This window comes from Euprymna scolopes, chromosome 10, assembly GCF_053919585.1.
Source record: "Euprymna scolopes isolate OS-2025 chromosome 10, ASM5391958v1, whole genome shotgun sequence".
NCBI classification, from domain to species: domain Eukaryota; kingdom Metazoa; phylum Mollusca; class Cephalopoda; order Sepiida; family Sepiolidae; genus Euprymna; species Euprymna scolopes.
Window position 1 is genome coordinate 95,984,102 of NC_136491.1, and position 16,750 is coordinate 96,000,851.

The following is a 16,750-nucleotide window of genomic DNA, read 5'->3' on the forward strand; positions in this document are numbered from 1 at the left end:
CTGGAAGGCTCCATGGAAGTCCTTTTGTGTGAGTGTGTCAATGACTCTTGTCACAGCCTCTTTTGTCTCACAATGACAGCCTCTAAGATTTTCCTTGAGCTTAGGGAATAGCCAAAAGTCACAGGGAGCAAGGTCTAGACTATAGGGAGGATGAGGAACTGTCTTGATGCCCATAGTCTGTGACAAAGATGGAGTTGTGGACTAGTGGAAATGCCACTGACACAATTTGAAGAGTGCTGACCTCGTTCGATGGAATCTCTTCCTGAATCCTCTTAAAACCTCAACATAGTATTCCTTGTTGATTGTCAGTCCAGTGGGAACCCAGTGCATGTAGATCATACCCATGCTGTCAAAAAAAAACCGGATCATCATAAGTTTATGGATGCATTTGCTCTGTCTGGTCTTCATGGGTTTGGAAAAGCCAGCATGCTTTCACTGGGAACTCTGTCTCAGGGTCTCTGAGTCATGGCAGTAAATCAAGCTTCCATTGCAGATCACCAGAGCATCAAGAACCGTGGGATCTGAATTGACCAGCTCGACTATCTTCTTGCCTTTATTTATATATATATATATAAAATAAAAATATTTATGCCTCTGCATCAGAGTGAAAAGCATATCTTATTTTTCTTTTATTAATATTATTGGAATTTTTTCTTTTTTTTCCCTTGTACACATTGTTGTGAATTATTCCATGGATTTCTGCCTTTGGATTATTTTGGACAATCTTCCAATTACGGGATTTCCTTGGAGTTTACTTGTGCAAATGGAAATTCAATTAACTTTCTTGAAGTTATATATTTGGATTTTACCGTCACTGGATTTTTTATCTTCCACCAGACTATCCATTCATGTGTAATCACCTTTTTCTTCACCATATTCCCTCTGCTTCACTTTTTTTTGTTATCAAGTAAGATCTTTGACTTACTTGTTGTTTCATCAAATACTTCTGCATGCATTTTGCTAATTCCTACCCTCTGATGAGAAGGAAAATATTTCTTCAAAACTCTGCGGATTAAGGACTATCCACTTATATAGTGTTTCCTTTTCAGATTAAATATGTTTTTAACTCATTTCAAAGTGTTTTTTTAACATGTTTTATTAACTGTTTGCGTATATATATATATATATATATATATATATATATATATATATATATATATATGTCACATTGTGTGTGTGAGTTCCTCATAGATTCTGAAACGGCTGAGCCTATCTTTTGCAAATTTCACACAAAGGTAATTTATATGTCTGGCAGTGTTCTTAGATATCTTTTTTGTACAGAAATTCATCCAATAAGTATCGAAAATTGAAAATGTTTGATCTCAAAAATAGTCTTTCTTCTCTTATAGATAAAAAAAGAAAAAAGAATTTTTACAGGGGAATATTTTACGTTACACCTGTGTAACCTTGGCCAGTGTAACATAAAATATTCCTCTGTAAAAATTCTTCTTTTTTATTCATAAAAGAAAGACTATTTTTAATACCGGCAAGTCCAAATATCAGTTGACGTGATATTGTAAACAAACATAAACAGAACGACATTATCATTATTTTTTATTTTTTTTTTTTTGTTTTTGTTTTTTTTTGTTTTGTGAATAAGTCTACCGGGCACATTATTCCTCATAGTATATAGTATTCAATAGAGGTATTTATTTTATAATAATACATAGGCAATCTGCATACATTAAAATAGCATGTTTAAGCGTATTGTATGAAGTAACAAAAACGGAAAGAAACTAAGGCATGTATGTGCATGTGAGTATTATGTCCTTTCTAAGCAATTCACTTCTTGCAAGTAAAAAACAAATACTCGAGCTGAGATCGAAACCAAAACCTAAAGACAGTGAGTCAAGTATGATAACCATTACGCCAGCTTGACACAATTTTAAAAAGTGTTTTCAAACCTACTTATTTTTAACATAATGTGAACGATTTGTAACACTAAAGAGAGGCAGCATGAAATCGTCAGTGACCATTAACTTTTAGTTAAGACGCAGTAGTATTAGTTGGGAGAACTTCTTTGGTTGTTGAGGACATGGGGCGTCGTCCTCATATTGAGAATCGCCACCCCATGTGGGGGCGAATGTAACACCAAAGAAAGGCAGCATCAGACCATTAGGGTCGATGTGATGCTTATATTTAACGTTAGTATTTTATCCCGGGCAATATTGGGTAATTGAAAGATAGATGTTAAGATCTTATTCCGGGCAACACCGGTTAACTAAAAGATATATGTTAATATTTTTGTCCCGGGCCGACATCGAAAAAAGAAAGAATTTCAATTCTGTCAAAGTATTTTTTCTCCCTTTCTTCTTCAAAGCATGATTTGATTGTTGATATTTTTTCTCTGATCTAGACGCATTGGTCGGGTTCAAAGAACGCGCCGACCGTTTACAAATTCAAGGACACAAATTCATGTGTCAGCTGAAAGAAACAACAGATAGATTATGTTTTTGCTTTGAACTAAAAACTACACACACACACACACACACACACGTATTTGTTGGCGTCACAAAATATATTTGTGACAAGTCAAAACAAAGATAAATAATTTCTTTGGAGTTCAAATTTCACACACGCATTTGTCGGCTTCAGAGAATGTTTGTTGAATCAAATATTAAATGATTTGGTGTGACTCTGATAAAACCATTTGAATCCAAAATATTAATTGAACCCAAAATAATATTCCTAATGTTTTCGTTCTCAGGCCGAATCGCAGTTTTGAAATTTAGATCAAGAGATTTTTTTTTGCCACCCGACAATTTTCAATAACATATTTTGTCGAGATGTTAACAGAATAATAATTTGTTAATTCCCTTTGATAATGACAAGTGTCACATCTAAGGGCAGAATTCACAAAGCATTTTTTTTTCTGGACGCAGTTTTCTTACTTACACGGTTATCGCATATTACGCAGTTTCCGAATTATCCAATGAGAGAAAACTGGTTATTTTCCATCGGGCGTTTTTGGTTGATCAGGGAGGAGTTAGAATTATTCTTGGATTGTGGGAGGTGGCCAATTTTTGGTCATCAGTCAAATTATCCAATGAGAGAGAATCAGACGATTTGGTTATTGAACATTCTGATTGGTCGGGAAGGAATTGGTAATTGTCGCCCCGCCCAGTGCTCTACTATATAAAGACCAAGAAAGTCAGAATTAAAACAGATTCAGATTTAGAACAGAAGTCGGAGCAAAACAGAGCGAGTCCGAGAGTCAAGCCACCTCACCTCTCTTCTCTCTCTCTCTCCCCCCCCCCTCGCCTATTGCCTGATAACTAAAAAGGGTTAAGTTAATAGACTTGTGAATTCCAGCAAGTGGAAGCCCCACTTAGAAGTTTAAATGCTTGCTTACAAATTCATACTCCAAACTGTACATATGTTTGTATATATTGCTTTTATGGTTTTCTTTTAATACATTCTATATAACCCAATCTCCGGAGTCTTTGTTATTCAAAATTCTTTGATGTGCTGATGTTTTCATTATTATTTTTTTTTACTTGTGAAACTGCTTCCGTCAACGAGCACCCGGTATCTCCGAAGACGAAATCTCTAGACGATCACAGAAGATCCGGCCTTGTGGACATTGCAGCAAAGACGATTCCACCAATGCACTGAAGAAGGGCTTACTGGGTGACGCGACGTACCGGCGCGGTTTCATGAAACAGTTAACAAAGAGTTAAAATTCGATGATCCCAAGTACCAATTTTTCAACTGTGACCCCTTAGCAGCTCTTTATTCTGGATGAAAACTGATTAAAATTTTTCTACATGTATGAATACCCTATATACCAAATTTCAAGTCGATAGATCAAAAATATTTTGAGTATATAGGTTGAGAAGTGTTTGCATGCATGCACATACACGCTCACTTTTATAGATAAACTAGCAGGTCGCCCAACATTGCCTGGTCGTAAAATATGCATAAATATTATAATTTAATTAAGGCAGATTTTATATTTATTATAAATAGAAATACCGTAGGTATTAAACGTAGCTTTAAATTCCTTTTAAAAAAAAGGGAAGTAAGAAAAAACGGAAAGAAACTGACACATGTACATGAGAGTATTGCTTTTTTTTTCTAAACAGTTCACTTCTTATAAATAAAATAAAAATACCCGAGATCGAAACCAAAACCTAAAGACAGTGAGTTAAGTACGATAACCAATAGACCAACTTGACACGTCTTTAAAAGTGTTTTCCAACCTATTTATACATAACATAAAAAAGCTGTCATGGTTCACAACCGCACATGCACAGTCGTGAAACGGTTGACATACAGATAAAATCCGATGACTCCCAAAAACCAATTTTGCAATTTTGACGATTTAGTAGCCCTTTTTTCCCGGATGAAAACTGATTAAAAATTTTCCGCTTGTCTGAATACCCTATATACCAATTATTGTGTATTTTCAAGTCTGTAAATCAAAAATTCGTTGAGTATATAGGTTGAAAAGTGTCCTTACACACACACACACACACACATTCTCACTTTTACAGATATATAGATAGTAAGTTTTGAAAATATATATGGCAGTTAAGCGATACAGAATTTTCTGCAGTTTATTTTGACGAATTCTCATGAGAATGAAATGAATATAGAAACTTAGACGACCCGTGTAGACTATGTTTGAATGGGAAATTAGCTATACTAAATTTTAAAGAACCCCAACATTTATTAAACTGCAGGAGTAAAATAGCAAACATTATGTATACACAAAATAAACTTTACCTTAGGATAAGAACATATACACACAAAAACATTAATAAGTAGTAATAACAACAATAACAAAATAGTAATTATCATAATAATTAATGAATACATCAAAAAGTACACTATTATAAAATAAAATGTAAGTGAAAAACATCCAGATAAAACACTGTCACTTCTCAACGCAAAGAAAAAGAGAAACCCGATCTCCACCAAAAAGAACAAAGAAACGCGTGAATTGGAGATCATGTGAACCCATGCCTGATGAACGTGCACTCATCAGTTACTATAAATGGGTGTGTGAATAACAAAGAATCTAATTAGCTGAGTAGCAAACACAGTACCACGGGAATATATAAAAAAATTAGCAACATCGATTCCATGCAATAGCCTGACGAATCCTCACAAGAATGAAACGCGGAAAATTCTGTGCTGCTTAATTGCCATATATATTTTACTACATAGCTCTACTTACGTATCAAGCACAGTCAAAGTAAATACTGAAAATGTTGACATAAAATAATTATATATATATATGTGTGTGTGTGTGTGTGTGTATATATATATATATATATATATATATATATATATATATATATATATATATATATATACTGTTTTGTTTTTAAATCCCCGAAACAGTGTTTCATGGTAAACAACTGATGATCTCTTGAAAAATAAAGTATTGGTATTATAGTAAATTCGAGAGCGAGTTGATGCAGTGCTTGCAGGTGATTAAATGACTTACTGACTAGATGGTTTTCTAACGAATGATAAAAAATATTTTTTTTTGTATAGTTTTGAAGGTTAAAAACTTCAAAGACTATATATATATATATATATATATATATATATATATATATATATATATATATATATATATATATATATATATATATATATATATAGTATAAGTATGATCCACTTTTAAAAAGCACGGGGACAATGGAATTTAAATGTGAGTTTAGAAAGAACGATCACGTGCGAATTTGTATTTTTAAATAAACAGATATATATTTATTTAATGTTTCAAATTTTTGGCTTATAAAAAAGCCTTCATCAGGATTTAAAAAAAACAATACAATATATTTTTTTCTTTTTTTTTCTTTTCTTACGTGCCATGGTGTCGTTTAGCAGAGTGGTTGTGTATAAAGTAAAGCAGTCAAGCCCCACTAGAAAGAGAAAGCTAGTCCTCAAGTCGAGTTACGTCACTCCACACCATCCTAATATTAAGAAAAGAAAAGAAAAACCTTTCTCCGTGATTCAGACAATGAATGACACTTAGGGAGGATAGTAACGGCTTCTCATTTCAATCAGAGTAGGTTGAAATGGTAAAGTAAGTTAAAATTGAAAAAAAACTTGAGTAGAAGCACGCATAGGACTAGCGATGTTAATTTTATAATTGCGACACGATTACCATCAAAGATCATGCATCAGGAGTTACAGTGAAATAAAAAAGATAAATTACTTAACTATGAAGAAAAAAAATGAAATTATATATATGTGGACTTGAAAAAAAAAAGAGATCGATGAAAAAAACGAAAAGATGATTTTTATTTTTCTCTTACATCGGACTTTATGAACTGTGAAAATGTATTAAAAAAATGTTGTAAATGTTGGATTTTGGAACAAATTATTGATGTCTTTTTTTTTTTTTGTTAAATTGCTACTGCATCTATAGCTATGGTGGAGGAGAGAGAGGGAGTGAAAACGTATTCATATCATGTATAAATTTTGAAAAATAATGGTGGAAGAAGTGTTGCATATTGATCTGGGCAACATTCCATTCGATAATCAAAAATTGCAAAGAATGTGTAGAGATTGTATATCAACATTCTTGATACTGACCGATATTCAAACAATTAACAATTGTAATGTTTTGGTCTTGGTTGGGAATATCAAATGAAATTCCTGACTGAAAATTGTCAATATAAACAGACGCCGAACCAGGGCAAGAAGGCGAATCAAGAGAGAGGCGACCTGAGGCCATTCCTGTCATTCGCCACTCACGGGTTCTGCCACCCACTCCTCTCTTTCTATATGCTGAGTTGTTGAGTTGAAATAAAACAAAGTTTTGTGTAAACAACTTGTTAGCTTATTTTTATAAAAGCAGGTTCATAAACTATATATATATATATACACACACACACTTTTGCATTCGGGCTAAAAGAATTATATAGACTAGACAATCACCAAAAAAGTGCAGCAACAACACAACAGTAATAGTTAACTGAAACTAATAAGAAACCATAAAAACTATTTAAAAAATGAATAATTAATTAATCAAAGTTCATTTTTCAAAGAATATGCAAATTAGTTAACCTTCTAGTAGCTAACATATCCGTGACTGAATATATTAAGAAGATCCCTCACAAAAAGATCAAAGAAACACATGAATTAGAAGTCGCGTGAACCCTTTCCTGATATACACACCCATTGGTTATGATAAATGTGAATAAAAAGAATCTGATTGGCTGACTAGAAAACCCAGCATCATGGAATATATAAAAACACAAAACAGCATCAATTTCATGCAATATTTTGAGGAATCTTCACGAGTATGAAACACAGACTACACATTTTTAAGAATAAATATACTTTTTTTTAAGTTTATGTATATTCTTATGTATGACGTAAGATATATTTTTAAAATCATTAAACATTCATCAAAATTTTAAAAAGTACATGCAATACATTAATGAAATGAATAAAAATTTGTGTAAATCTAAAGAAATGATTTCACTTGAACGAGTTAGCCCTTTCATGGGCATACTTAGCAAGGATGTTCAGAAGAGTGTGACTATTTAAAGAAGGAATAACCCTAATGATATTTCGAGCACAGAGCTCCTACCTAAATTTAATAGAAAATGTTTGGAAGTTAATTGATTAAAGACCTCAGAAATGAAACCCAAAATATCAAGATCACCTATTGGAGTTATTAAAAGATGAATAAAAGAGAATTATTGCAAGTTTTTTTTCAGAAATAAATAAGATCATGTGGTCGAAGATGCCAAAAAGTCATGGAAAATAATGCAATTCTTACCAAATATAAAATTTTGTTGATATGTTGTTCACAAACAAATATTCACAGGATCGTTCCTTAACTTTTGTCCAGTAATTATTTTTAATGGATATTGCTTGAGACAAGGCATGAAGCCAAGTGAGTATGGAGCTGACAAGAACAAAGATGACAGAATATGCCTATTGATCTTAGTCTTGAAAAGACCAAGGCTGTAGGTAGAAGGAAAACATTAAGCAGGAAGGGAGTTTCACAACCTTGAAGTCTTTTGGAAAAAAAGCTACTGGAATAGAAAGCTGTATTATAATTGGATATTAAAGCAACGAACTGATGGCGACCACTAGATCAATGAGTTAAACAAGCTGGACAACTAGAAAGTAGGAATAGATCAGATAATTCTGAAGAACACATCCTATAATACTATTTATAGAAAAGATTGAGACTACCAACATCATGTCTGTGAAAGAGAGGTTGCTATATTGAAGAAAGGGATCAATCAAATTACTGATACGTTTCTGCAAATTTTAAGACAGAAATAATGTTATTTATTGCAGACTGTTATCCTCATCTTTCTTAGTTGTTGCTTCGTGATGTTTTGGCCAACTGTTCCTCGGGCCTTCGTCGAATCTCCTAGCTGCATTCTCCACAGTCGTTGTCGTCTCACCATGTTTAGTGCAGTGGATAGAGACGTTTAATCTCTACGGTTCCCGGTGAGAATTGTCTGAAGATAGCGGTTTCAATCCTACCCAAAGCCGGCCAGAGGCTTACTTGGCCAAAAATGTGGTGAGACGACAACAACTATATATATATATATATATATATATAAATATATATATATATATATATATATATATATAACTACTTCATTTACTCACATAAAATTAATATACGAAAGTATAGATTTATGAGCAGACTTTAAGTATTTACTTCAAAAGTGCTCAATATGTAGGTAGAGCTAGTTAGTAATACTATATGTATGTATATATATATATATATATATATATATATATATATATATATATATATATATATATATATATATATCTTGAAATCGAATGTGGCGCTTGTGTGAAATATGACCCACGTTGTTTTGAAATTCTATTTTGAGGAGGGCGCTCTATGAATATTAACCTTAAGCGTTTTAAATCTGTTTTTACATATTTTACAGCTCTCATTTTCTTTTCCTTTTTTATCAAATATGTTGAACTTTGTTGCGGTATTTGAGGAATATCTATTCGTCACTAATGAGCTGTTTAGTGATATGAGGGGAATATCCTCTGCTATCCAGCAAAACACGTGTAAAACGCAATATAATGAAAATTTAATCGGCTGCTTAAATTAAAAATATGTAAAAAAAAAATTAACATAATTTAGAACAAAATAAGAAAAACAAAAGTGTGAATTGATTTTGGCATTTGGAATGAGACCTAATGGCACACACACACACACACACACACACACTTTTAATAATAATTAATAAACTAATAGTTTAATAGTTAATGAACACACACACACACACACACACACAAACTTTTAATAATAATTAATAAATTAGAGCTTACAGTTTTCATTTTGACGACAGCATCCCGGAACAAATTTTCCTGAAAGATAAAAGGAGAATCATTTTAATATTACAATTATAGCATCATATATATATATATATATATATATATATATATATATATATATATATATATATATATATACTAGCAAAAGTACATGTCGTTGACTGGGTTCAAAAACAGCCTACAGAAAATGGACTCTGATTTATGAAAGTTTGATAGGTTATGAAAAGAAAGGGTTGTAAAGAGATAGCTCCGAATTTGGGGGTACCAAAACCAAAGCAAAATATGATGAAAGTAAAAATAAAATAGATAAACCCCATAATTTATTATACCATACCTGTTCACACTGAAACACTTATCACAATATTCTGTGGATCTATATTAAAAAACCTTGTTAAACTTTGTTACATATTTTCATTCTATGGAGGTCAGGCGCGAATTTTATTATTATTTTTTTTTTTTTTTTTTATTCAATTTTCACTCCCAACAAGGCACAATGCCACTTTGAAGCAGGGGCTACTATCAGGGACTTAATTTGCAAGGGCATTATGAAAGGATATGGGTAGAAAGATGTTTGTTCACATTACACTTGAACTTCTGCATATCAGTACAGTTGGGAAAGCAGAATCCCGGAAGGGAGTTCCAAAGACCTGCAGTTCTGGGGAAGAAACTATTGGAGTAAAAGGCTTTCTTGCACCTAGGGATCTCTACTGTAAAGGGATGAGACTTACTAGCTTGTCGGGTTTGTTGGGGGTAGTTACATCGAGGAGGTACAAGTGCTTGCAGTTCATCAGAACATTCACCATTAAAGTATTTGTAGAACAGGCAGAGGGATGCAATATCTCGTCGATGGGACAGAGGCTGAAGCCTAGATGACTGTTCAGGACCTATCAGGTTGGCGACTCTCTTTTGAACCCTGTCCAGGAGCGAGAGACAAGCAGCAGATGCACCATCCCAGATGTGACAACAGTACTCCATACATGGGCGAATGGTGGCCTTATAAAGGTGCAGGATACTTTCAGGCGTAAGTAGTTTTCTAGCATGGTAGAGGGAGGCAACCTTCCTTGCAGCAGCCTTGGCAATGCTCTCGGTGTATCTATTCCAGTTCATATTCCCTGTAAACGTTAGGCCGAGGAGTTTAAACGAAGTATTTTTGGGTAATGTGTTCTTGGCCATTGCTATTGGTGGTAGAGAAGGTTTCTTGTAGTTATTGAAGGAAACAAGCCTAGTCTTAGCAGCATTGAATGTGACCATCCATTTTTGTCCCCATTCCACTACAGATTGGAGATCATGCTCTAGTGTTTCTGCCATTTCCTTAGATATGTGTTCATTTGTTTTCCCCTCATATCTGTTATAGAGAGTGATGTCATCGGCAAATATACCCATCTCCGAAACAATTTTATCAGGGAGGTCATTTATGAATATCAGGAATAATAGAGGTCCAAGGATAGACCCCTGAGGAACTCCCGCATTTATGTCATATTGTTTAGATGTACGACCGTCGAGGACAATTTGGATTTTTCTCTTACTTAAGAAGGATTTAATTACATTATGAATTCTTCCAGTGATTCCATATCATCTAATTTTCCTTATAAGACCATCGTGCCATACCCTGTCAAAAGCCTTAGATATATCAAGGGCTACTGTTTTGTCCAGAGAATGGTATATACGTTCAGAAACTACAGTTAAGATATCTGCTGTTGAATGGGCTTGCCTGAATCCATATTGTTTGTCAGTCAGGAGTTTAGCAGCTGTTATGTGCTGGACTAGGGCTTGATTAATTAAGGACTCAAATATTTTGGCGAAAAGCGGGAGGAGGCGAATGGGACAATAATTTAGTGGGTCAGTTCTTTCACCAGAATTCTTGAAGACTGGTACCACAGAAGCGGTTTTATCATTATACCATATTTCTTCAAACTGAAGCATAATTATCAAAGTATACTTATGCAGATAGATATGAAAAGTCTTTATTAAAGTTTGTGCCAATTTCCATTCTATGGACGCAAGGCACAAACGCAGACCCCACAATTTTATTATACCATCCCTATTTAAATTAAAACATACTTATAAAAGTATTCTTATGTACATCTATATCAAAAACACTTGTAAAAGTTTTTTTTTTTTTTTAATTTATAAATTTTTTATTTCCATACTTTGTGGACCAGGAATGAACGCAGACCCCACAATTTTAATGAACCACTGTTCTGCCAGATCAAACATACCCATTCCTGTGTCTCGATACATCTTCTATCATTATATGTAATCAGTTTTTTAAAATAGTCAACCATATAGGAGCCTATTCGTGACCACACACACACACACACACATTCAGCTTTATAATATATATATATATATATATATATATATATATATATATATATATATATATATATATATATATATATATAATAGAAAGATCTTACTGAAAATTAATTCAAATTTTCAACAAAAAAACATTAAAAATCTATCAAGGATACAGAATTTTTAAGGAGTAAAGATTAAATGGAAAGACCTCATTCTGCAAAGATTCAAAAAATGCAATTCTTCTCATCAGAGGAAAAAGATTTGCAAAATATACAATAAATTTTGCATATTAGTGCATTAAAAGAAACTGCAACGATGAATTGAATCATATTTGCATGAAAAAGTTGTTGAAGAGTTTGTGAAAGTTTATAAAGTTTCATAATGATTATGAAAGCAGAATTAAGGGAAAAAGTTGTAAAAGGATTTGGTAAATTCCGTTGAATAAAGAGATAAAATGCAGGACAGGTTAAAAACAATAAAGTCCATTGAGAATCCATAAGAACAGGGAGCATAATTACAAATGTCTAAGGTAAGTTCAGGCTTCCGGAAAATATATCGGATCATGGAGAAATAAAAATCAATTTTTTAAAATATAAAAGAAAAGGGGGAAAAATGGAGGTAAGTCATAGCAAAACAATTTCAGCCAAAGGAAAAGGTGAAATGAAAACTCAAGGAATAGCAAAAAAAGATTGACACTGAGAAAGAGGGGGTAAGAAAAAGAAAGGAAAAAATGAAAAGAAAAAAGTGAAGAGGAAGAAAGAAAAAGAAGAAGCCAAAAAGGGGAAAGAAAGAAACATAGAACTAGTGGAGAGAAGAGAAAAGAAGGGGAGGAGAAAAAGCAGACAGAAAACAAACGCAGTCAATCTATTTTTAGAACAGATAAATATAGGTCATGTGATCTAGACAGAAAAATAATTATGTAGAAATGATAATTCAAATTTTTTTATTTAAAATTGGAAGGGAAGTTTAAACGAGCAGAAAGATTAACGAATCATAAGTTATAGTTTAATAATTTAATGTATAATGGTCCGTATACACATATATACATATACGAATGTATAAATGCATATACACACAGATACAAAATTAATAATATAGGATAAGAAATGAGACTAATGAGGATCTTTTTCTTGTGAGTCTGCTGATGTTTAAATAGTCCAATCCTGGACCCACAGGTACGGTCATAAATCGGGCATGTGAAAGAGGTGCATGGTGGAGCAAGGATGGCCTGGCGAGCATGCCTCTTGCATGCTTCACTATATGGTCCTGTATTCACTGATTCTCAATGCAGTCCACTCCCTGTGAACAGAGGGAGCACCAGAGATCCCGGCAGGAAGCAGGTTCCTCTAGTGAAGAGGGGGGTCTATTCGACACCTCTTCAATTATCTCTTGATATGGTTTTGAAGCACTTCCTCTGCACACCGGTACTGTGTCAGCCTTGGAGTAATAGACTATAGAGGATTCCATGTGGTAGTCTGTGGATGGCCATTCGAATGATGTGCCCCAGCCATTTGAGTTGGTATTGGATCATGATGGACTCCTTGCTGCAGTTTCCTGCCCTTCACAATACCTCTGTGTGCAGCACTCTCTCCCTCCATGTAATGCCAAGGATCTTCTGGAGACATCTTATATGGAAAATCTCCAGATTTCTTGGACGACATACAAATACCTGAACATATATACATATCGAACTTTATATAGAGATTTAAAGCACATCAACTGATGTATTAAAAAAGTGAACATGACTATTTACACCAGTAGCAAACATATGCATCCTCTAGAAACAAATATCTAATAGTATCTAGTTGCATATAAAAGGATTACAAATAGCAAATTGTAATTGTTACCAAACGCAAGAAAATTTAATCTATCGATTTTCATAGCTTTTCAGGTTTGACACTTTTTTTTTAAAGTCATTGCAGTTTGGATTTTGTATGTGGAGCGTGATTCATCCTTTGGCTGTAAGTACATAATAAGACATATAATAAAAAATAATCATTTTTAAACAAGCCGCGCAGATGTGGTCCCTCTCTGTGCTGCATATGAGATGACACCACAAAAAACAGTGAAGAAATTATAAATGTGAGAAGCATGACGGGCCAACATTGCCTTCACATTTTTGCCAAGTTTCAGAAAAATCTAATGCATGGGGCAAAAGTTATGGGGTAAAAAGTGTCATTTTTTGCAATTTTGAGGCATTTGTGACCCCTTTTGAGCTCTTAAGAATGCCGAATCCCAGGGAAAATGGATAAACGGTGCAGTTTCACGCCTTAAGACATGTATATTTGAATTCAACACCATGGAAAACTACTATATAGACATAAATATCAAGTTTTTTAGTAATATGAAAAAAAAAGCTCCAAAAAGGCATGTTTTTTTTAGTCCAGAGGGACGCGAACCAGAATTTTGCCAGGGTCACCCATACTGAATTAATATTAAGAACAATGGTCCCCACATTTTGGCCAAGTTTCAGGAAAATCTAATAGATGGATCAAACGCTATGGGGCAAAAAGTGTCATTTTTGTCCATTTTGGGGAATTTTTTACCTCTTTTGAGCCCCTGGGGACGCCGAATTCCAGTGCAAATGGAAAACTGTGCAGTTTCAGACCTTAAAACATGGATATTTCAGCTGACTACCATGAAAAAACACTTTATAGTCAGACATATCAAGTTTTTGTTGAGAAATATGAAAAAATAGCCACAAAATGGTGCATTTTTAGTACTAAAGGGCCCCGGGGACGCGAACTAGAATTTTGCCAGGGTCACCCATACTGGATTTATAATAAGAACATTTTGGCCAAGTTTCAGAAAGATCTAATGGATGGCTCAAAAGTTATCAAAAAAGTGTCATTTTGAGCCATTTTTTATCTCTTTTGAGCCCTTGGGAATGCAACGGAAATTTTCATAAAATTTTTTTACTGTGCACATCTATTTAATGAAATACAATTTGTGGGAAAATTTCAGGAAAAACTAATGGACAGTTATCTGGTAATAGTCCGGACATACGGACGAATGGACACACAGAAGCATGGATGCACGGACGCATGGACGCCACTGAAAACATAGGTCCCTCTCCAAAAAATCGAGGGACCAATATGAGATAATAAATACCAACCTAGAAGGAGGCTGGCGGCCATATTGGCTGAAGTTTAGCCTGAAGTAAAACAAAGTAAATAAATACAAGGTGCCTTAAATAAGTTTCCAGGCTTTTTTATGCAGGCATTTAAAATTGTCATAGACTCTTGAAAATGTAGTATGTTATTGCTATACATCTTATGAGATGACTGACCATTTTTTATGATTTCAGATTCAAATGAACAGCTACAGCAGGAACTGGAATACACCCTACTAAAGCCTGATTGTCATAGCTGGTGAATTTCAAAAATGCAATCTGGACATAAGGGCACTTTAGAAGAATGATATGCAATAAAATTCTGTTTTAAACTTGGAAAAAATGCCACAGAAATGTATGGAATGCTTCAAACAGCTTTTGAACCATCTTGTATGAATCAAGCATTAATTTTTGAGTGATACAAGAGATTCAAGGAAGGCAGGGAGTCTGTGAAGGATGATGAAGGTGTGGAAGGAGTAAGAAAGTCAGAACAGCAGAGTTGATTGGCCAAATAAAGAATTACATGGATAAAGACGATTGTATGTCTATAGTGACAATAAGTGTATGGTTTGATGTCAGGTTGAGAACTGTACATATACTTATTTGTGAGGAACTGTAGATGCAAAAGATTTGCAAAAAGTCAGTCCCAAAGATGCTCAGAGAAGATCAGAAAAAAAAGACATCATGACAGCAAGGAGATGATCGAGCTGATCAATTCAGATCCCACAGTTCTTGATGCTCTGGATCTACTGCTATGACCCAGAGACCAAGAGACAGAGTTCCCAATGGAAGAATGCTGCCTCTCCCAGACCCAAGAAGGTGAGACAGCGCAAATCCACCAAGAGACATGACGATTCCTTATTTTGACGGTGCTGGCATATATATGTACTGAGTTCTCACTGGGCAGACAGTCAACAAGGAATACTATGTTAAAGTTTTAAGGGTGTTCAGGAAGAGATTCCATCAGAAAAGGCCAGCACTCTTCAAACTGGGTCAGTGGCATTTCCACAAGGACAATGTACCAGTCCACAACTCCATCCTTGTCACATTTGATCAAGATAATCATGAAGACAGTTACTCACCCTCCCTATAGTCCAGACCTTGCTCCCTGTGATTTTTATTCTCTAAACTCAAGGATAACCTTAGAGGCTGTCGTTATGAGACAATTGAGGAGATAGAAGATGCTGTGGCGAGAATCATTGACATGCACACACAAGAGGACTTCCAGACGTTGTTGGAACGGTACAAGTGCATTGCAGCTGAAGGAGATTACTTCAAAGGGGACTAGAGTTTCATGTTCATTTTCATATCAATAAAAATGCCCATACAAAAAAAAGTCTGGAAACTTATTAAAGACACTGCATATCTTTAATTAAAACCACATACTGGGAGGTGCCCTATAAGCTTTCCACACAAGGAAAATACAGTCCATCGCATTATGATATTGGGAATTTCTGGGATTGCGTTCCTTCATTAGGACGTTTCCAGTGTAGAACATCATGCTCTCTTAAGACTGTCAGTTCCAGCACATGTGTGCCGTCACCAAGTCGTTTCAGGTCCTTGCATTCTAGTCTTAATCAGGCTAAATGTTCCCGGACTTGAGAGGTGGGCACAATGTCTTTATTAACAAAGATATCATTGATGTAAGCCGACATCGCGTGGTCTGCAGCTTCCTCCTGTGATAGCACCCTGTTAACAATAGCCTTCATTATGAGAGGAGCCACATTTAAGCCAAACTCTAAATGTGTCAGTATCTATTTCAATCAACCTCTACCATCTAGTATGGCCACAGTGTCTCATGGACTCGTATTTGGAGATACGCTCTCCAGAGGTCAAGCAGTGATATGTTTAACCCTTTTTGATGCCGCTAGTGCATCTTGGCAGCGCAAACATCTGCATTTGCTGTTGAGTTCACAGTAGTCCATCACTGGCTGCAACTTTGTTTTATTTCACTGCATCACGATCATCAATTGAATTAATCCCTTGGGAAGTCCGAATCTGTCTTCTTGGTATGGCACAAGCTAACCCTTGTCCATCCATGCC

The 16,750-nt window shown here is 34.5% G+C and overlaps 1 protein-coding gene across 5 annotated transcripts in view; it reads right to left on the reverse strand.

Moving 5' to 3' along the window:
- Positions 1-16,750, reverse strand: part of LOC145286152 (uncharacterized) — a 484,368-nt gene that overhangs the window by 310,496 nt on the left and 157,122 nt on the right. For all 5 annotated transcript variants that reach the window (XM_080134898.1, XM_080134897.1, XM_080134896.1 and 2 more), the window contains one exon: positions 9,289-9,327. In XM_080134898.1, the coding sequence (XP_079991024.1) occupies positions 9,289-9,327 (39 nt within the window). The remainder of the gene's footprint in view (positions 1-9,288; positions 9,328-16,750) is intronic.